This window comes from Lissotriton helveticus, chromosome 10 (assembly GCF_964261635.1).
Source record: "Lissotriton helveticus chromosome 10, aLisHel1.1, whole genome shotgun sequence".
Lineage (NCBI taxonomy): Eukaryota > Metazoa > Chordata > Amphibia > Caudata > Salamandridae > Lissotriton > Lissotriton helveticus.
The window spans coordinates 27,304,439-27,327,530 of NC_136071.1; the positions used below are offsets into that span (position 1 = coordinate 27,304,439).

General features: G+C 43.1%; 1 protein-coding gene across 3 annotated transcripts in view; it reads left to right on the plus strand.

Annotated features, from left to right (window-relative positions):
* Positions 1-45: 45 nt before the first annotated feature.
* Positions 46-23,092, plus strand: part of TAFAZZIN (tafazzin, phospholipid-lysophospholipid transacylase) — a 73,303-nt gene continuing 50,256 nt past the window's right edge. The window contains exons 1-3 of one of the 3 annotated variants that reach the window (XM_078664647.1): positions 108-150; positions 12,320-12,363; positions 19,755-19,902. In XM_078664647.1, the coding sequence (XP_078520773.1) occupies positions 19,782-19,902 (121 nt within the window). In that variant the 5' untranslated portion in view covers positions 108-150; positions 12,320-12,363; positions 19,755-19,781. Of the gene's footprint in view, positions 151-12,319; positions 12,364-19,754; positions 19,903-23,092 lie in introns of all 3 variants that reach the window. The other 2 variants (XM_078664646.1, XM_078664645.1) reach the window with 2 other exon arrangements.

Genomic DNA, 23,092 nt, shown 5'->3' on the forward strand with positions numbered 1-23,092 from the left:
GGTATCTCCCGTTAGTTTACATTTTTATTTGACGTTCCAAGATGGCCGTCAGACGCGTAGGGATGGCGGAAATGGTAGTCCTTCTTCTATAACTATTGCTACCTTGTACATGAGTCGGATGGAGTCTACTGTAGTGCAAGCAGGGGCTGGGTATGTAACTGTTTTTTTGGCCCTTGTGCCCATATTATAATGCCATATTGAACCTTTTGTTCTTTCGGGCCTCAGACACATTTCGCTCAAATAACAAGAGCAGGGCAGGGATTATAAGGCGTGCCCCTGTCGGTTCTTCTGGTCTCCAGCAGTGCATGATGCTGGAGACCACCGCCCATGATTCTGTTTTTTTCATCACTGACTTTTAGTCCCAGAACTGACATAATTCGATGCTCTTCATCAGGGGCTTCATTAAAACGTGAGCGTGGGTGGCAGGCTGTGCATCAGTTCAGTGGTTTTTAAGTTTGCATTACTGGCAAGGCTCTGGAGTGCCCCTCACTGAAGTAATTTTAGAGTCTCGATTAGTGATGTGAAGTCTAGAGTTTTTACTGACATGATTCTGGAGTCCCCGTCACAGGCATGGTTCTAGGCTCTCTGTTACTGACATGATGCTGGGGTCTCCATCACTGAAGTGATTCTTGGGTATCCATCAATAACATATATCTGGGGTTTCCATCAGAAAATACGCCTGAGGTCTGTCCTCCTCAGGGCCTGATCCCCCATCCTCCCAAGATGTTAGAAACTTGATTTATTTGAGAACATGATTCTAAGGTTTCTGCTACAGCATGATTCTGTGGCCTCCTCCTGTGGCATAGTTTTGTGGCCTCCACTGCTCATATGGTATACATCTGTTTTCTCCCATGAACTAATTAATCAATTTTTGGGAATCCATCACGTTATTCTGTGTTCTCTGTCACACTGACACAAATGTGAGTCTCCATCAAGACATATTGCTGGAATTTTCATTACTGTCTTGATCTGGAGACTCAAATAATGACATGGCAGGACCTAGCCTGACCGATTGGTCTGGATTGTTCCATTGGAGTAGGATCAAGACTGAGTTGCATATGGCTAAGTCCAGAATGAGGAAGCATGTAATGCAAAATATCGATGGACTGGAATGCAAACTTACTAGTTAGTGGCGGAGATGAATTGAAGCATTCCGTCCATCACTGTTTTGTATACCTTTGTATACTTTTCCGGTGTTTGTAGGCATCCCCCATCGAAACTGGCAATGGGTTGAGTCAGATTCTGGGTATAATGGCAGCTGGCGCCTGGCAGTGCACCTGAGTTGTGACATTACCTGCTGGGCTAGAATATACTTTTATATGCCATGATCTCAAGACGGTAAATGTGAGAGGGCCTTAAGGACACGCACTATTATAGAACCACTGGGAGATTAGCATTGGCAAAACAGTAAAGACGAAAGAAAATTGCACAGTAGCAGCATATGGAGAACACCGCAAGACTTACGTGGGGGAGCCCAAAGTGCTACATTGAAACAGCAGAGGGGTGCCCCCATTTTTTTAAATTTTATTTTAAAAGACAACCTTTGACGTGTTGAATAGGTCATGCCAAAGATTATAAGCATGCTGAGTGACTTACAAAGAGAGAGAGGGCCTTCATGGCCCAAATGGAGAAGCTGCATGAGAAATGTGATAATGTGTACAGAAGGTTGGCTGTCTTCGATTCTAGAATGGAACAGTTGGAAGGAAAAGTGACTAAAGTCAGTAAATAATTTACCTAACGTGGCAACATGTTAACAGCAATGAAGACATTGCTGAGACAGCTCGCAGGAGCAGTCACATGGAACAGAGATGTGCAAAAAATGTGTCTTACCAGTAGTTATTCATTTATTCTTTAAAGTGCATCCACAGATTACACTTGAAAAACACAACAGTTGCTAATGAATAAATACGGTAAGTTAGAAATACATGTAGTTAAAATAATAAGCATAATTAGATCAAACAGAATAGATTGCAATGAATACGGATACATCAATTTACATTAAGAAAGCCCTCCCAAAAACTCATTAATCAATAACAAATTTTATCAATTGGAGGATTAAAAAAAGATAAAGTGCTTCTTTGTGCGTACCATAGAATACCTTAAAATCACAGGATACAATTTCTTTTCATGCAGATAAGAAAGGCCAGGACAAAACAAGCATTTGCAATGCAATCGGTCTCGCATTTGTTTGTGTTAGAGCATTTGGCATTGCAAATGGCAATGTTTTTTTTTTTACCCATGTGTTATGGAGTGTATGTATGTGTTGTGGAATTATGTGGGTTGGATTAGTTATTTGTGGAATTGTGTGGCTTGGAATTGCGTGTTGTGGAGTGATAGAAGTGGAGTGGATTTGTGTAGTGGAATTATGTGACATGGTGTGATGTGGAATTATGTGGTTGGTAATTACATGGTATTAATTGTACTGGAATTATGTGGACTGCGATTGTGTGTTATGTAGTGTAATTAAGTGGAATGGTATTTTGTGGAGTGGTATGTAGTGGAGTTCAATTATGTAGTGTGCCGTTTAATTTTGTGGCATGTAGTGGAATTGTGTGTTGTGGATTGGATGTATGGGGTGTGTTGTGGCGTTGAGTTGAATTATCTGGTTTTGTGTTGAATTATGTGGTATGGATTGGAAATGTGTGGTGTTGAAAAGTGTGGCCTGGAACTGTGTGGAAAGCTTTGCCTTTTAGGGGATTACTACTATCGATTCAAGCTCTCAAATGAAGGTTAATGCAAATGAGAAATTAAACATTCATCAAATGTTGGCATCTATGCATAAATAAAGGGGATTTGCATAACTGGTGGTATGGGCATTAGGCCGGTGCAAAATATGGCTGGGATGGACCATAAACCTGGTATATAACAGTTGCACAGCTCATGGCTGAAGGCAGCTGGTATTTCCATGTATGTTCTAGTAACTCTTGTTCTGCATGGGAGAGGCTATTACTTCATGGGCAGCCCGCATCCCTAGACAATTGCAGAATTGGGGGCAGGTGCAGATGGTGGTCTGCAAGTTTCCCACACGTTTCTGATTTCAGCATAGAGGCCCAGTAGAATAGTAGCGGCTCTGTACTCAAGAGGCATTTAAACCACATGCTCTGACATGCCATGTCAACTGAAGGCCGGGGGAAGTGGAAGAATACCCATACAGTAGATACAGCATGTCTTGAGAGATTGCGCATGCGCGCTACCTAGGCAAGCCCTAAAAAGGACTAGATCTCCCTCAGCCCACTCCTTTCCTCTGTAATTTGCCTGCAAATGATTTCATTTCCTCCTATTTAACAATAAGGGTTTTAATGATGATCTCAGGAATACAGCCTACCACCCTGCAGCACAAGCTTTTCAAAGCAGAAAAGCACCGAAAAAGCATATTTTCTCTTCTGCTCCTTAAAGGTGGCCACTGCAACCAGCAGCAGACATATCAATTAAGCACCAGACGCTGCCTAGGACAAATAGAGTTTTATCTGGTCATGCTTTAGTACATCTTCGGTTTTGTCTTTTCCTTCTAATCTGTTGTGTACAGGAAAACTGATAAAACAGGTGTAGGTAAATCGCTGCTAAAACACCAGCGGAAGGGGGGGGGGGGTATACAGTAAGCTAGATTACGATTAGGTAAATATAAAGAGCTAAATATATGCGTAGGGGTCAGAAGAAAATCGGTCATGAATGAAGTGAGAGGTTTTCTACATATGCACACACTTTGTTCTAAGAAACAACATCCTGAGAGTTTGACAGTAGCTAAATTTCAAGAGAACATATCAATGGGTACAAGTGCAGTAGGGTAAATTACTAACGATTACTAAATGAACATACACCAAAAAAACAGCAATTGTGAACTAAATATACGGTAATTAAAAAATACAATAGAATTACGGTAGGATGACAGCAACATGCAAAATCATACAATAAAAGAACCAATAAAACAGCACATTGTTCGCTGTATTGAAGGTCTGTGTAAACCAGTCTTTTTAAGTGCTTTACCTACATTTACAAAACCAAATCTATTAGTGCAGCCCCATCTTTTGGAAAACCTGGCAAGTAACTACTATTTAAAACAAGTTTGTGATGCAGTAGCCAAACTAGATGGGCCTGCTGGTCAGTGAAACTGTCATAAACCTCGGATTTCTAGGTTTTCAACTGAGGTGTTATAGATTTCATACTAATTACTGCGAACACATATTCTAAAATTGTTAACTAGTTTTGTTAACAATAGTGTGGCACTCTGTAGTACTACAGCACTGGAATAAGTTGTAATTATCCAAAGCAATTATGCTCACATCACCAGCTCCAAAAATTGAAAAGTAGAGTTAGCCCTGATGGAACTTGTATCCTATGAGGGGCATGTAGATCACTTCAAAAAGTGTGTGTAGCAACATAGCTATCATAAAATAGTCAAATTCCCCTAAGTACCAAAACATTTAACTTTGCTTTTGTGGGCAGTGACAAGATTTTCTTGTGTCATGCTCGACAAACATATCTCCTATAACAATAAAAAAAAAATGCCATAGAATAAAAAAAAAACGCAACTGCTAAATTCCTTTAACTGGTTTTCTTAAGTACTCACACCTGCAAGCCCGGTTGACCAGGATCGTCATGCAAATGTGAAAACAATTTACACATTTGTAATACTTTTACCCCGGGTTTACAATGTCATTTCCATCTACCAATAGGTTATATAGTGTTGTTTCTATAGGACTGATAAATGTTGGCTCAGTACCACCCAGGCGAAACCAACAAAGGGAAGTGGCTTTGAACAAACTGTAATGCAAGATTCAGGCGACCAGTTTTCAGACGCTAAACACGGAACACAGAATAAAACTCCTCTCTCCACCTCGGGGTCTTTCAACCTGACCATGAACGCCAAAAACCGCTAGACTTTAAACTTGCTACAGTCATTTCTCTGTGGAGTTTTCCCGCGCAAACACTGCAGGTGGAAGTAGCTGATTGAGAGGTGTGTAGACAGTCATAATATACACACTATATCTACTCGACTTCTCAATATAATGTGTGTTCTCCGTGTTTTTATTCTGCCACTGAGGCAGTTTTTAGAATTGTCAAGAAAACTTACACATTTTACAGTAGTTCAGAAGAACAGTCAGGTGGATTCCTGGCTATTTTCAAACCGTACATTTTTACTCTTCAGTTTACGGACTTTCATTTGCATTATTATATTACTGGCGCCAAGGCCATTTCTGTAATTGAGTTACTGTTTTATACTTTGCTACCGCTGCTTGCAGATGTGCCTACACATTACCAGTCCTTCATGCATTCTGTTTTGGTTCAAAACTAAGTGTGCCTACCACCACCAAAGGACAGGGGCGCTTCAAAAGAGGACATCCGGAGAGGCTACTTACTTGAAAATCTGTACTCATCCTCCCGTCTTCTGATCTCTAACTCTACAAAGAGAGGATGGAAATAGGATATATATAAAAAGAATATATTATTTAGAGTTTAACTACCCAACCTCATGCCCTCTTGAAGAAAGAAGCATGAATATTTAAGCGCCTCCTTTGTCCAGGACTGCACTATTTAAAGCTTTTATTAGGCAGCTTCCTTTCGGCTCAATGGCTCAGCTTGAACTCCTCATATTCCTTTTATTTTGGTTCATGCGATAGCAAATCTGTGAATGGTCAAATGCCCCCCCACCCCAAAAAAAATTCTGTATTCGCGTTGCTGAAACTAAGCAGCAGACAGACCTAAGAGCCACAAAAACAAACGATGCTTGACACGCTACAGTACATCTGTGTATTTTTGTCAAGTGGGAGACTGGACTGGAATAACATTTTAAAAGTAAGTAGGGTGTTCACAATAATGTACTCCTAGTGAGTTTAACATGGCTTCCTCAAAAATCCAGAGGTCAAATGCACTACGGAAGGAGCAGCAGCAACAGGCTTTTTTAATTTATTTTTTTAACTATCAGCAGCAACTTTCAAATGATCAGAAAGTAAACTGAATAGGGAAATATGATCAGTCGGACACATCGAGCCTGTCGTGGCAAATATGCTAATTAATTTGAGTATACTATTTTAATTTGAAATAGAGGCCTTAAGCTTACTGATTTTTTTGCATTACTAGTGTTTCTACTTTTCTATATGGTTTGCAATGTGATTGATATACTACGTTGCATCCACTACTAGCAAGGAACTTATTTACATTCACTAATTTCACTTCTGAATGAAAATAATGCTGTATTCCTAATGAAACTCCCAAATCTTTCCCCTTCGGTCAGCGCTCCAGATTATGCTGGCTCATTCTAGGAGTGCTCTTTTAAAGAACGAGGATTTCCCTTGGTATCCCAGAAGGTATACAAATGTTAGTTAGGGTTTGCCTTTCCTCGAGTGAATCTATGTTTCTACTGAGGTCTCTCCCCAAAACACTTCTGTTTTACGACTTTCACTATTATGCTAAAAAAATGTAACTTGAAAGCATATTTTATCAGCAACCTCCATAATAGACAAATTGTCCACTACATACAACACTGAGAAGAAACAGGAAACTAAACCAGTTACACCACCAGACTATACAAGAAACACTTGGCAAGAAGCCTGACTAATTCAGTGGCCTATTGGTGGATAATTTCGGGACTTTGTGCTAAACTTTACATTAGAGTAACTCTTTTCCTCATGGCAATTAATCACAGCCGAATTCTGCTTTAGTTTGCGATAGCCAAAGTTTTACAATGCTATTCTAAGAATTCTATTTACGTTTAGCATATAAATAGTCTGTGTGAAGTGAAAAAGTCATGGCTGGGAGAAAATACAAGCTCGAAATGGGAGAAAATATTCCTCTAATGTTTATTAATAGTTTATTTAAATCAACTATCCTTCTAGAATAATCATTGCAATCCTGAACAAGCTCGTTCCTACTGGGGTTGCGGTTGTTACACAGTTCTCGTGAGACTCGATCCCCCTCCCTTATTTAGAATGACCCCCCCATTTACATGGAGTGCGCCCGCCTTAAAAAAAACGGACCTTGGCAGGACCTTGAATCCCAACCTGGGGATCTCAAAACGTCAGCCTCGCCAGAAACCACCCGCCCACTCCCACCCCAGTGCTTCTCCTTCCTTCCCTTTACCACTGACTAAAGAAACAAGGGGGCTGGTTGAAATCCTGCACTTGAAACGCCATGTGAGCGCTAAGAAAATGTAATTGTGAATACAGGCACCGAGGCTTTGATGAATATTAAATACGGGTCAGCTATCAGCTATAAACTACTTGCTCGTTGAGCGTGCGGCTCACGAGAACGGAAGTGCAGCATGTATGCCGTAAACGAGGGGGTGCACGGACGCTCTTACATGGAAGGCCCACACTTCATTTTATTCCGGACACGATATTATGCTATTGGCTGATTAGCGCAGGTACCTGAACTGCATTCCTCATCAGACGGCTTCGTTAAACAATGCTCTCTCTTTTAGCCCCTCCTCCGTTACACCCGCATAAAAGATCCACAGAAAATATAATCTCAGAAATTGCTTACTGCCTCCGAATCTTCAAATCCATGCATTTACAAATTATCGTACATGGAGGTTTAACAGCCCAAAACACGGCGCAATGCAAAACCAGTTTAAGGCTACAGCTCCGCTGCCAAATGTCTCCACCCCCTCGAGAAAACTCTTCTGGAAACCTCCTTCCAGTTCAACGCACAGCAACAAGCACGCGCGCGTATATTACGAACTCAGGCGAGAGAGGCGGGCTCTGCCTTGATAGGCAGGAAAGTTCTTTATAACCTGCGAGGTTCCGGGAGATGCCCCGCCTCTGAGCCAGGCTCGCGGTGATGTAGCTCGTCCGGAGCGCGGCACCTTGGAGGCCGAGGGTGTGGGTAGTGGAGAGCCCAGAAGAAAGCAGGGATCCCGTGAGTGCTGGCGTTCCCGGGAGACAGCAGGAGGAGAGAAATCCGGTGATGCGACGGAATGAAGGAGCCAACGACAAAAAATTCCCAGTAAGTGGTGGGGAGAGTGTGTGTGTGTGTGTGTGTGTGTGTGTGTGTGTGTGTGTGTGTGTGTGTGTGTGTGTGTGTGTGTGTGTGTGTGTGTGTGTGTGTGTGTGTGTGTGTGTGTGTGTGTGTGTGTGTGTGTGTGTGTGTGTGTGTGTGTGTGTGTGTGTGTGTGTGTGTGTGTGTGTGTGTGTGTGTGTGTGTGTGTGTGTGTGTGTGTGTGTGTGTGTGTGTGTGTGTGTGTGTGTGTGTGTGTGTGTGTGTGTGTGTGTGTGTGTGTGTGTGTGTGTGTGTGTGTGTGTGTGTGTGTGTGTGTGTGTGTGTATATATATGCAGTGTGTGTGTGTGTATGCAGTGTGCGTGCGATTGAAAGGCGGCTGTGCACAGTTGGAGCAAGAGATGTGCACGGCTCCGGGGGGCTGGGCGTGCGCGCCCACGGTGTGAAATCCATGCGTGTGTACAGCTCTGTCTCCCTTCAGAGGCAACTCAATAGCAATAGGTCGAGAGAGCTCGACCTAAAAAAGGACATAATTCAGATCCTGTTTAACAGCTCCACAATATTGACAACATAAATAATGGCAAACCCCATTCTTTTTAATCCACACATTAGGAACTGCCCTAAACAGGCCACAATTAGGTTCAAACAATATCCCCTGGAGTGAATGGATGTGATTTCACTAAATCCGAGGTTAAAGAAGCCATTTTACAACAAAAGCCTAACAAAGCCCTGGGTCCTGATTTTGTGGCTACTGATTTATATCAGACTGACCTTTTATTATTGGTTCTGCTTCTCACTAAGGTATTTAATGCCGTTATTAGATCTGGAGAAACTCCAAAATCTTGGCGAGGGGGCTATGATTCTTCCTCTATTTAAGAAAGGTGTGAGATCAGTCCAATCTGACTATTGCCTAATTTCATTACTAGATGAGGCGGGTAAAATCTGTGGGAGGGTGCTTTCCAATCACTTTCACGACTGGGTTGAAGATGAGAAAATTCTAGCAGACAATCAAGTAGGCTTCAGAAGGGGCATCGGAATGGTAGAGCAGGCCATGCATTTGACTCCTTATGGTGTAAATGTATGAGGCAAAGGAAGTTCTCATTGTTTTTAACATTTGCTGACTTGAAATCTGCTTTTGGTGTAGCAGACAGGGAGTTATTGTGGCCAGTTTACAACAGCAGGGTATGCATCAATACTTGATCGCGTCTTTGCAGAATCTGCATAGAGACATATCTGCTCAAGTGCGTTATGGATCATGGGGAGAATTTTTCGGAGAGCTTTTTGATAACGACTGGTGTGCGGCAAGGGTGCGTTTTGGCTCTTTTGCTTTTTTACCTATTCTTGAATGATGTTGGTCTATTCCTTGAATTTAGATTGCCTGTTGCTCGGTAACACATGTATGCCTGTGTTGTTATATGCAGACAATGCTGTTTTGCTCTCTCTTATCTTTATGATATTGAAACCAAGGATTGAGTTACAACGCCCCTTCTCAGTGAATAATGATATTTTAGAACAAGTAATTTATTTTGTTTATCTGAGAATTCAGAATGATACTAAATTGTCTTGGAAACAGCAAATGGGAAGAGTAGCTGAAATTTTGAGGCAGTTAGCAGCTGCAGTTATCAGGTGTAAACAAAGAATAGGCGGCAGTCATTAAGTTCTTTACTACACGTGTATAGAGCAAAGGTTGTTACAGCTGCAATCTATTAAGCTGAAATTTGAGACTGCACAGATTCCTCTATACCTAAAACAAATTGAGAATAGGTTTCTGAGGGCATTGTTGAGGCTGGGCCGGGGTACGACTTTATAATCATTGTATTTGGAACTGGTCATTAGACCAGTACTGATATTATTGCCCTGGCCTCAGTAATTCATTTGGTAGGCCCACAAAAAAATCCCTTAGCTAGCATATGTTTGACCGCTATAAGGAAGGTAGTCCATTACCCTGGTCTGCCTGGAATGTGCTGGTGGAATCAGATCTGCAGTAAGAATAGGATCCTGGTACAGAGGTGCCTAAAGCACAAATCTATTGTTGGCTTTGAACCCTATTTGGATGACATCTACCCTGAGATAGGCGCTCATCATACATAAAATTTGACCTCAGATCCTCCCATTGAAGGCTTATGTTGCCAAAGGAGAAAGAAAGAACGTAAAGGAGACACATTTTTGTCTCCATCTAGCTGCACAACCTATTTAAATGAATTTAATGAATTAAATTCGTGATCCATAAGTTTAATATTCCCCAAATTTTCACTATTTTATTCATCATTTCTTTACTCTGTTTTGTTTTCAATCCACTATATCAATTTCTTCGATCCTTATTTCACTGGGAGCTGAAGACAGTGTAGCTGTGGGATCAATACACAGCCTAGATGTAGTCACACGATTGAAATAATCAGTGCCACGAAACCCCCGAAGAAGGGAATTTTCCCGAAATGCATTGGGTGACTGAAAATAAAACGTTATTTACAACAAGGGGTGGTGATGGACAGAGTCTCTGAATTAAGCAGAGTACTCTCACCCAGTCAAGAGATCAGGGCTAGATCCAACACCGTTTTTTAGCTCATTGCACCATCCCAGTTTCAGAAAATAAAACGTGGCATAAGGAAACAAGGAATCTCCTGTGTTTTGTGCAAAACTTTAAGGATTGAAGAAATGGATGTAATGGATTGAAGACAAAACAGAGTAAAGAAATGATGAATAAAATAGTGAAAATTTGGGGAATATTAAACTTATGGATCACGAATTTAATTCATTAAATTCATTTAAATAGGTTGTGCAGCTAGATGGAGACAAAAATGTGTCTCCTTTACGTTCTTTCATTGATTTGCAGTGCGGATGGGCGAAGCACAAAGAGCTAGCACGCCGACAACGAGTAAAATGGAAGTAAAAAGGAATGTTGGACAAATATGAAAGAAATAATAAAGGTGTGTATCTCTCCACTATTATTTTCAACCAAAGGAGAAAGACCATGGGGATTGATGTAGTGTGTGACTGTGCCAGTGGTGACATTGAAACTATTACCCACTTCATGCTATTCTCTCCAAATGTAGCGAGTGTGCACACAAAGTGTCTTGCTCCCTTATTTTCAACTTATAATGTATTTAATGAGACGGTTACCAAAGCTGTCTCTTACAGCACTGATCTCCCAGACATTTATCATGCAGTTTCTATGTTTATTTGGAGTGCTTGGTTCATGACCGGGAAATGGAAAAATAACTGATTTTAAATTGTACCGTGTTATATTTATCTTGTAATGTTTTAATTCTTTATTGAGGTTTTGCACTTTTCATTTAATCATTCTTGTTCGTATGAGGATGAATTGTTATGGGAAATGCAGAGAACAGTAAATAAACTCAATCCACACGTTATGACCCAACCGAATCTGGTTAAATTGGAGTTTCATGAAAAACCTTTGCACAAAAGAACATAAGTTGACCTTTAAATAACATTTCATATCACCTCTTTGTATAATAAAGCTCGAACTATTCACCCCTACGGGTCTCAAGTCGCTGGGGGCCGTTGGAAAGATTAAGCGAGCTATTGCCCACAGTCACATGGTGCTGCGCTGAGCTTCCACTGGCGCCGGGGATCGAACCGTGAACCTTCGTGCATCAGAAGGCAGCTGCCCTGGCCGCTGCGCCACACCTCTTCCCTTGTATGAACATGCACCCCACCTGTAGTGTTTTTATTTCTAAACCATGTTGCAGGTCAAGCTGGAAACATCCATTTTTTTTAGCAAGCTTTCTTAAATTACACTTTAGCGTGCTATTCGATAAATACTATAACACTTCCTTGTTATTTAAAGCTGCCTGCTGCAAACAATAAGAATAAACAGTCCCAAAAGTGTAGATCTTTTTATTATCCCTAGCACGTTCCAGCCAAATTGCTTTTTCCAATTTATTTTTGGGACTTGTGAATAATTGATAAAAAATATACAAATATTTGGCAGTAGGCACAGAAAGTACGACCCATCAGGCCCAGCTCAAGATGAATCATTTCAATGGAGCTGGAGAAGCTTACGCCAAGGTAACTTTTCCATACAACAGATTCAGCATTGAAAATGGAGATAAACGAAGAAAGCAACCTTGATTTTTCATCATATAAAGCAACCGGAACCACACTAAGGATGTCCACCTTTAACAGTGAATGAACATCCCTCCTTCCCTGTGCATTGAAAAACTGTAAAAGGCCAAATGCTGTAGACCTTGATTTTTGTGAACTGAGACGTATTATATGCGACTCAAGACAAACTATTTGAGATGTATACACCTGAATACATGTTTTCTTTTAGCACCTCCAATCTTCTATTAAAAAAACAAGGTCTATGAGACCTAATACTTCTGGTGCACATTATGGTAACTTTGGTTTTTCTGTCATTTACAGTAAGGTGATGAGCAAAAGATAAGCTAAAATATCAATTTATTTCGGTAAGCCAATCGGGGTGATTGTCAATAATACTAAATTGTCTTATAATACTAAGATGGAAACCTCCCTTGATCCAAGTTTAGGGAGATCAGTTATCTTCTGTTTAAAAATAATATGAAAATCAGACACATATAAAGAAAATAACAATGGAGCCAAAATAACCTTGCTTAAGGCCATTGTCAACTGGGACTTTTTCAGAAACTGACCTGTTTAGTGTGATAGAAAGACCACCAATGTAAGAGCAACTGCAGTTAACCAATGGTATATAACTTGCACAATCTCAGGCTTGAGTATGGTTTCCATCAGCCCGCCCATTTGGCGGAACTTCGTCATCTGGAAAATCAGGAGAGCGGGGTCACCTCTAGCCAAAGGTGGTACCTTAGGCGTAGATACTGGGCCTCCTACTCTCAAAACAGTCTCCGCCTCTTTGTTTGTTCAAGGAATGTGAGGACTGATGGAGTGCAGTGCAAGTGATAAACGTGTGTGTAATAAAAATGACTAAAAGGACAAAAAATATGTTTATTAGGAATTGTCCTGATGCCATATGTTAAAAACCGCCTGATTGTATAGGATAATTTGAACTATCTATTGGTTACAAGTGGGGTCGACATGTTTCAGCCGTGAAGCTCATTGGCTCGGCTTTCTTCAGGACCTTGTATGTGAAAGTGCTACTGCAAAAACCTTAAATGCAAGAAGTATTGTGTTAATACATTTTGACTGAAAAAAATGAAATGTAAATCCGTGGTTTATTACCACCCTACCAGACATGTAGCTCATGTGTAGGTAGTTTGAAAGCTACTTCTTCATCCCTAAGAAAAAGGAAAGAATATTGTGAAAATAAAGCAGCTTGATGCAATGGTGAACGGCGAAAATGTGCTCAAAACAAATAGGTGAATCATATCACACAGTCGTTTCAACATTGTATTCGACTGTCCCTTTGTCATAAAGTACTCATTTAGGAGAAAAAATATATTAATAATTTGAAAAGTACTCACCCAGCTTTTTGTGGGAGTGAGCCTCACCTCACCCGGCAATTGCTCGGTGGTAGAGGCCCGCTCTAGTAGTGAGAAAAGAACACAGGGGGGACAAAGGGTAATCACATTATCCTACTATTGTGCCCCTAGTATACTCACACTAAAAAACTTCTATCCAAAGACTACATTGCAAGCCACTCAGAAACAGTGACGGCCGCAGGTTGACAGCGACTAAGAATTGGTAAATTAATTTATGTGATTGAGCCCACCCAAATCTGTGGGCGCAATCTAGTGGGAATGAGTATAGTTAGAATAACCCATCGAAATTGACTATATTAGCTGTTCTATGTCGAAGCGGTTACTGCACTGTTGTGAATATTTGGGAGTTTAGTGGTACTGAAAATAATGCTTCAGGATTCACCAATAAATTCATTGTTCTCAATAATGTTGTTTCATGAAAAAATCATGAAAATAGGGCAGATACTGTCTGGTTTTAGAATCAAGTTTAACAAACAGGTTTAAGAAAACAAGTTTGAGGAAACACAACCAAGCGCTGGATACAAACTGACAAGAAACATCAACTGGACTCACCTATCCGTCGGTACCTCGTCGTGATCTGCGAGCAATATGGGAGGTACCGAGGATGGTGAGAGCTCCTTTCTTATACTGCCGTTGATTGGTTTAATTGGATCTTATTATCTAATTTGGCCCGGTAAAAGCCCGCGTTTTAAGAGGCTTTGATGTATTATCTCATCGCGTCACCAGGGGAGCTTGCGCGGTCTCGTACGGACCTCAGACACTGCCCTGTCTTTGGCACGATTGTATGTATACAGCGCATGCGCCGACCTGGTTGCTAGCTCAAGTGGGGTCTATATTCGGGATGCCGCCGTATTGACGAGCCACTGTTTACGCGCGCATGCGCAAAAAAAAAAAAAAAGATTGCGCGCATGTAAGTTCTATGTTTACGAAATTATATGGCAGCGCCAGCACAAGTCGCGGCGTTTCGGCAACATTAGTTTCAAAGTACATCGAATACATAAGGACCAATTCTGGTTATATTGAAGGTCCAATTCTCTCAATTGCTGGACTAATTTGTATTTTAGTGCACTCGCTCAGCCTAGACATTGGGAATGCTTCCCTGGGAATGCAATCCTCCGGTCCATTGTTTACCATTGGCTTTGTGGTTTGTAACTCGCATATGCTTGCTTTTTATTTGCTGGCTTTATTTGTTTAAGGCTGTCAAACTTGAGTTTGTCCCTTCCCTTGCCCAAACCCAATTTACTGTATTCTTGTTCTTATCGTGTCATATTTGCTGTGCATTAAAATACAGAGGTCAAATGTCAGGCTGTCTTCAAGGGAGCTTGGTGTTTACTTTTCTTTCTCTGACTTCAAAGTGGGAGGATTTATGTGGTAATCCTGCTGGCTACTGGAGGAGGGGGGTGTAGTACGATGTTATGTTTAGGGCGAGCATGGGAAGTGCATGCGCTGCTCTGCAAGGCATGCTGTATTGGAGTGTGCACTTGAAGCCCTGTCCACTCTCCGCTAATATTTGTCATTGGCTTGTGTCATTGTCCTCCATAAATGCTGGCTTCTGATTGGTAAATAGGTTTGTTAGTCCCTCCTTAGTACCACCTTGTCTTCATTTGTAATCTCCCGTGAGGACTGGCCCTTTTACTTCAGTTGTTCCATGGTACATGTGTTTAGTCTGCAAGCACTATTTTCTTTAGTGAGTTTCTTGTACTGCGGGTAGGATATGTATTCCTGCAACATTCGGTGCACCATGCACGCTTTCATGGGGCGCTATTACAAAAAAAGCCTTTGTTTGTCAACTTGACAAAAATGTTTTTTTTTTGGTAAAAGCACCCCATACCCCGCATTCACTTTAATAGTGGCCGCAGACCTTTCTCTGGACACAGCTCGTCTAAAGAAAGGGACGTGACCTCTATTCACATGAAAGTATTGCATGGGGTGCTTGTAAACAACAAGCATTTGCAATGCAATAGGTCTTGAGTTGTCAAGTCGCAAGAGAGTGGCTGGTACGTGTGAGAGAAGCCACGACGAGGGAGCCAAGGGGTATGGTATTCTTAGGATCCTGTGAGTGCCTAATCGGGCAGATGTGTGGTAACTAATTAAACCTATTTGAACTAACGTGTAAAATACCAAATGAGGGAGAGTGCAACGTGCATCCATTCAAACTTTCAACCAAGGTGTCATGCCAACGTTGGCTACTGTGGTCAGGCTATGCATTTGCCGGATGTCAATTTAAAAGTAGATCCGGCCCAATGATTGGATCGTTCGCCAGAACAAGAGCTGCATCCGCTCTTATCTGGGTTTCGATTTGAACCTATATTCATTTGCCTATAAGCTGTTGACTTGTATTGTGTATCCTCCCTTGCTCGTACCCTGCTAGTGTCTTATACGACTCTGTACCTTGTTTACGAGAGGAAAACATAAGAGCAGGTCAAAACATATCATGTCCTGTTATACTTGCGTGGACCCGTTGTTATGCGGGCAATCAAAATGGCAAAGAGTCTGGTGCACCACTATATGATGTCATCTGCTGTTTGTGCTGTGACCTCAGGGCTGGCGCTGAAGGCTTGTGAGTAAGAGGCTGCATCAACTGACTCCATGTCACTCACGCGGTCCGGTAGGCTTTCTTCTGACATAGAGTTGCTGCGGTGGCCACTGATTTCTGCTGCTACCTGTAGCGCCCTAAGCCGGTCTAGGATCATTTGCTATACATTAGTTCTGTGGCACACACATGTTTCTTGCTGCTTTTCTCTTCTTCCTTTGCGAAATCCTGGGTCGGCTACTGGTTGGGGTTTCCCTTGTGTGTCTGTTGCAGAGGTTTTGTCCCCGGGGTTTGCAGAGTCCTGACAGTCCCAAGCTGCGATCGAGGTATCGAAGAAGTGCGTCTTGCCTTTCGCCATAACACGCAGGCGTGCAGGGAACAACAGGGAGTATTTAAGGTCTAGTCCTAGAAGGCGGCATATTACATCTAGGAAAGAGTGTTGTTGTTTCTGTACCGCTGCTGTGTAATCTGGGAAGAGCATTACATGGCTGTTTGCAACTTGTATTACTTGCAGGTTCTGTGTCTCTTGTAGGATTGTGTGCCTGTCCTTATAGTGTAGAACGGGGAACAGGAGGGGCCTGGGGCCAGACCCCGGAGAAGGGCGGCCTCACCGGGACTCTGTGCGCTCTTTCTATTGTGAAATGTTTCGTTAGTGCGCCTTCAGGCATTAATCCCTGTATCCGATTCTCAACATATGCGGCTGCGTCCTTTACCTTCCTCGCCCTCGGGCAGGCCAATCACGCAGATGTTATTCCCCATGGACCGGCCTTTGCAGTCATCTGCCCTGTGTTCAAGGATCTGCACCCGGGCCTACAGCTCCTTCAGGCGCTTGTCTGCGTCTTAGGAGACAGCTCTTCCATGGCGACCTCTAGTGTCTGGGTTTTATCTGCCAACTTCTGGTGGTCAGCATGCAAGAGGTTCAGGTCACACACTACTGCATCAATCTTTTTATCTAGGGAGGTGCCTGTTTGCTCCGGAGTGTACCCCAGCCTCTCCACTGCAGCCAACACAGTGTCCAGTTTACTTGACATAGGGTCGTTGGGCACCTCCCCAAGCGTCTTCTCCCTTTGGGTTCAGGACGGGAACAACTAGCCAGCAGAGCCACCAGTGCCGGAGTGGAGCCGGCCAATATCCGACATATGCCGCCTGAATGTTCTTTGGTAGGCTGATGTTCCTGAGCCCCACAGTTGGTTTTATGGCCCTGTGGTATCCGGTCACATCCTAGCAGCTCAGGGGTAATGTCTTTACTTCTTGCTCTTGGTTCACTGAGGCGTATTTGGTGTCTACTGGTTTTGGAAAATCGCCACATTGCAGCCCCTTTTCAAACGCCTTCACAACACTCACCCCTGCAATATATTCCCATAGATATGCCCGGTGGTGCCCTACTTCATAGCATTCTGACTGTCTGCTGTCGGGGTTTACAGATTCTTCGTGACTGCCTGCATTGTGTGATCTTTGCTCCCGCTAGAGCGCGTGATCGGTTGGGGTGCCTGGGTTTGCGCCAATTCCACAGCGTGGGTGGTCGTGCCGACTTGTATAGTGTGATCCACCTTACTACCTCTGATTGGTGATGATCCTTCCCACTCAGATATGCCACAGTGCATGTAGACTGTAGCATATCCTCTCAGCACACTGCAGAATACTGTGACCTACCATGCCCTGAGGCTGCAGGCCTATGGGTCCATTGGTCCCGTCTCAACTCTAGGCATGTAGCAACGTGGCGTAGGGTACAGGCCTCCATCTTTCCTGGTTTGGTGGGTGCCACCACCGGTTCTCTCGCCATTTATTTCAGTCGGGGATATTCCTCCCCCTCTCCTCGGTCGCTCCCTGCAGCCCGCCACTCGCCTCTGGCTCAGCACGGTAGGCCTCTGATCAGAGCGCGATTCAGCACGAAGCGCGCCCCCCATGCAGGCTGTGTTGGCGTAGGTCTCTCGGGCTCCCCTGCTCACCCGCCTCAGAGGTCCGCAGTTCTGCGCCGTCTAGGTCGGGCCCAGGCCTCTGCGACCAGCAGGGCGTTGCTGCGCAGCTTATATTAGATCACCGCTGCTGCGCTGGTTCTGGGCTCCCCTCACCTGCTCAGTTGCCCGCGCCGACTGATTGTCTGCAGTGGGACAGCGCGGGGGTCTCCGGCATGTGTACAACTCGGCCTCCCAATTTGGCCCGCTGTGCCTCTCGTGGAGCCGCGGGTTTGCCAGATCCTTCTAGGCTCCTCTTCTGGGCCACCCGTCTCTGCTCAGCCCGGTCTGGGACTTGATCTCCGTGGGCGGAAAAGTCACTGATGCGCACAAGCCTGCTGGGTGCTCTCTGCAGCTGCGTGGCTGTTCATTTGCCTCTGGTTCCTCTTTAAATCAGATAAATTGAGGATTACAGGGGATGGATGGCGGAGCTCTAACAAAACATGCCTGCCATCTTAGCCCGCGTAGCCACACCTCCCCATAAGGCATCTTTTTCTATTTTCATCTGTTATTTTGCACTATTGCAGTCAAATCTTATTCTTAGCTATTGTTTAGTACCAAACACCTGGAAACAGTTTTTATAATTGGAAGACCTAATTTATGAAGTTATTAACTGCCTTAACTGTTGCAAAGGAGCCTATAGCTGAACTGCCTAAAGAGAGTAGAGTTTGGACTGATGAGTGACAAGAGCACCATTTAAGGTATGATTGTAACAAAATGATTTATAAAAACAATTTTCAACAAGAGGACAAAAATTCATAGGTTAAGGCACTGGTTATATCCATGGAGAATCTAAATAGTGCAAGCAACACAGAAAAACAAAGCGATAAAATCCTATTTAGTTTGGTGTGGAAGTGCGGAATGAATATAGACATCTATGCACTTAACTAACGTCATTACAAAGGGAGCACTGGAAGAACTATTATACCAGTGCTGGAGACTTTATGTTAAGGGAAGCAAGAGGTAAATATTTGATTACATACAAAAAACATAGTGCTGAACAGTTGGAATTATTTATGTTACGAAATATTGAAATATAGAGTGAGTGCTTATCCTTGCCCTCGCTTAGATGGTTTTTGATGAATGGGAAAAACAGGTGTCAGAATCCAAAACACAAAAACACTGTATAAGTACCCATATTGTACCAAATCGCTATAAATATCAAGGCCATAAATTATTAAGGTAATTTCCAACTAAACTTATATCCTCATAAAATCAAGACTTTAATCAGAATATTAAATGCTCAATTGCATTTGTTCTTAATGGATTGTCTAATAAAACACTCAAACAGGAGTTCTTGTGGATTGTAAAGAAATTGAGAGTATTGAGCATATTAGGTTTCAGAAGAATTAATTTATATGAAATGGTAATATATCAATACATATATTAACTATGATATTAACTGTTAGGACATTCAGTGTCTAAGATCATTCACTACTGCTAGATCTTAGATGCGTTCTCAAGTAATTCAGATATGTTTTAGTATTTTTAATTTATTCTAAAAAAATGAAAATCTTTTTACATTCATTATTTGTAAATAATATGGTTTTAGTTTTGCATAAACCTTAAATAAACTTAACATTGTGCAGATAATTATTACAATCATAACATTAGAGGATCCCAGATGAGAAATATGAACTGAAGTAAAACTGGGGAGTAAGGAAGTACGATAACATGGACTGTCTGATTGAAGCAAAGACTTGAAGCTGAGCACCAGTCCAATCTTCGATAAAGGTGGTTGGGATCAGAGTGTTGGGAAGTGATAGTTTAGTAATTATTAAAGCGAAAGCTAATTTTCAACTCTTCCAGTGGGAATGCAGCTTTTCTACTCCATTGGCTAGAGTAAAGTGTGATGTAATACGCTGATGTAACACTGTCTGTTTCGTTCTTAGTAGGTGTCGAGGCGAGCGACTGCTTCGATGATATCTAAGATGCCGCTGGAGGTGAGATGGCCTTTTCCCGTACGCCCGCGTCTCCCGTACACCTTGACCAGCACTGTGGTGATGGGCCTTGTGGGCACCTACAGCAGGTTCTGGACCAGTAAGTTTTCCGGGTGTTTGAGACTATCTTTTCTGAAGAAGCGTATAGCTGGCTTGTTCCAGGGATACAGTACAATTTGATCCCTGTGGTTTCTCCTCTGCTTGTTTGTCCTCTCCTTTGCTTGTTTGTACTCTTCCCATGCACATCATAAGGCAAAAACTGAGCTCCTTTTCTGTCTTGGTATCCACTTTCTGGCTCAGACAGTAACAAGAACTGTACATGTACTCCAGGCTGGTTTTATTGATACTGTTCACTTTTGCATTTCAGTTGCTCAGAGTCCAGGCCTACAAAGGGCAGTTTTGTTACACTGTACACCGATCAGAGACTTGTTTAGGTTGGGTATTCTTAAGTACAGTGAAAAATATAAAAGTGTGGTATTCTTGGAGGCAGTGCAGACAGGGATTGATACAGTATTGTGGCAAAATCCCATTGCCCAAGGGTAATGGGAGTATATTTACATAGGTAGCCTCACTGGACTGCGTAGAGGGTTTTGCAAATAACTTAAAAATTGTAAATAGTGGCAAAACACATACAGCAAAATAGCTGGATAGTTGGTAAAGTTTCTTGGTTGTATTGTTTGTAGGACTTCCCACACACCGATCAGTGGCAGCATGGGCAGGAGACCAACTTCCCTCACAAACGTAAGCGATACAGTACAGTACAGCTAGTGCAAGCTTCCTTTCCACAGGGGACAGGAAGCCAGACAGGTGTATCGCAGACTGCCTTGTACCCGGCATAGATACAGCAGAGATAGGAACAAGTGAGGCTTCTTACCACACAACATGGCAGAAGGAAATCTTCCCGTACATACATAATCAATATGGCAGAGAGCAGCAATGCAAGCTTCTCTCAAGCAGAACATTAAGTGCACAAGCAGCTACAAATCAGCCTAACCCATTACTCAGAACAAGCACAGCAGAGACAGCAGCAGAACTGCAAGCTTCCTGCATGCAAACATGGACCACAGAGGCAGGGGGTGTTACCAGGTGAACCAGAGTCCTGTGAAAGGGAAACCATGACTACAAAGGGGGCCTGTCTGGTGGTAGCGGGACCACAAGGGCCCCCTATCAGCCTCTGGCCATCACCATTACATCCTGGTAATCTTAGGAGGGGGCATCAGGTGGTGCCACTGTAGCCAGTTAGCGGGCCCACACTGATCTGTGTCCGCAGGAGCTGTGGGGAGGGTGGAAGGACTGAGGCACCTATCAGCAGAAAGCCTCAAGCATCACCACTTCCTGATAGAGGGACTGAGCGGAAACAATGTCCTTCATCCCTTCTCAGTGTGCTTCTTTTGTCCGGGAGGCTATGATGTCGCTGGTAGGACTTTAATTGTCGGGTCTCCTACCCTGATTAAAATAAAGAGGAAAGGTGCAATGCTAAGTTAATGTCTTAGGTGTGGTGCTCTTCCGCGTGATTGGTCAACATGTTTCTTCGCAATTCTACAAGTCTAGAGGCGACTGCTGCCGGGACTGGGACCTCCCGGTCCCGGCAGCAGTGGGTAGGTCCTTGGACACATTGCATACTACGCAAACTATATGGGGAAGTTCCTCATATCTTGACCTGCCGGGGATTGATGAAGCAGTAGTATATCCCAATTAGGATAGAACCAGTACTACCAGCCATTAGACAGAGTAAGTCATGGTGGCTTAAATCCCAAACATTATTTCCCTATTGTTTTCCAGTCCACCTTAGTGTAGATAGTTTTTTAACTCTAGGTCCTGACGAATCGCCTCTAGACTTGTAGAATTGCGAAGAAATAGGTTGACCAACCACATGGAAGAGCGCCACACCTAAGACATTAACTTAGCATTGCGCCTTTCCTCTTTATTTTAATCAGGGTAGGAGACCCCACAATTAAAGTTATTTTTGCTGGTACTCCCAACCCCGTTTTAACTCGCATAAGCATCATTCACCACTTATTCATCTACACTCACTAAATCTCTCACCCCCACGGCACCAAACGGCTATTTGGAAAAAGATCTCTGCTAAAGTGCCCCTCATCGGGAGCCCGTCCGGCATTGCAGCGCCGGCCAGACGAAGAGCAGCCCAATGGTGAAGCATGACACCCAACTGGGTGTGTGAGGGCATTACATTCCAAAGAAATGGATTCCCATCTCTTTGACTCTGTAGCCTACTGTCCTTTGTATATTGCTAAATTCTAGATCATTCAGGAACAGCACAACTTTAATTTTCATATTGCATTTGGGCAACTCTGCTGGACCTCATGTGTAAAAGCCCTTTGTCCCTCTATTTGTGAATAAGAAACTAATGATCCATGCCTTCTTCAACCCACTTAAGGCATCACCTTAGGGCTCACTTTCTGCAGTCTCAGCTCTACCTGCTGCTCTGACTCTGAAATCAAGCTGCTGGGAGGAGAGATGGGGATTTGGCCCTTTGACTGTATCAGCCAAGGCAGAACTCGCTGACAGCCAGTTGCCTCAAATCCAGGATGATCCCCGCTCCAAGGACAATTGAAAAGAACGGGGAGGAAGAGGCTCACGAACACAGGAGGCAGAGGGTCGCAAGGGAGGGGATAATGTTGGAACACACTTTTACCCAACCTAAACATCACAAGTCTCACTCTTTGCAAAGTTAGCCTTGCATCTTGGGCACTGGCTCAATGGCATCAGTTATATTCATGTGATCTTACACCTAACAAGAGGAAGAGCTGGTAGAACTTGGTAGAACTCTGCAGCAAGGCCCTCGTTATGAGTGGCCTGATAATTTAAGATACCTGTGGTAACTCCTGTTAAATATGGGTTTCTTGGTTTCTATCGCAGTTTGAATAAAAAATAAATCACTGCTTCAACCAGCTGACACGTTTCGCTGGGTCAACATATGCTCCAGAGCTTTATCGAGTCATTCAGGAGAACCAGGAGTGTGTTGGAAAGATAAAACAGATGGAACAGGGAGAGCTGCAAAGTCTGGTTCTTCCATCCTAGTTTGCACAATATTAGTCCCAGCAACATTTCTAGTTAAATATTAATTATTTGTGTGAGTCCCTTATGTTGCACTCCTAATCTGCTCAACCTACAATATGATCTCTGACACCACTGTCTGTATTAAACCGCTGTCTGAGCTCTTTGCTTTTCCCTTGAGTTGATCGGCTGGCTGGCTTTGTGTGTGGGGGCTGATGGGAATGAAGAGGGTGCAATAGAGTGGCTTATGTGGGGCAGGGGCTATAAGGGTT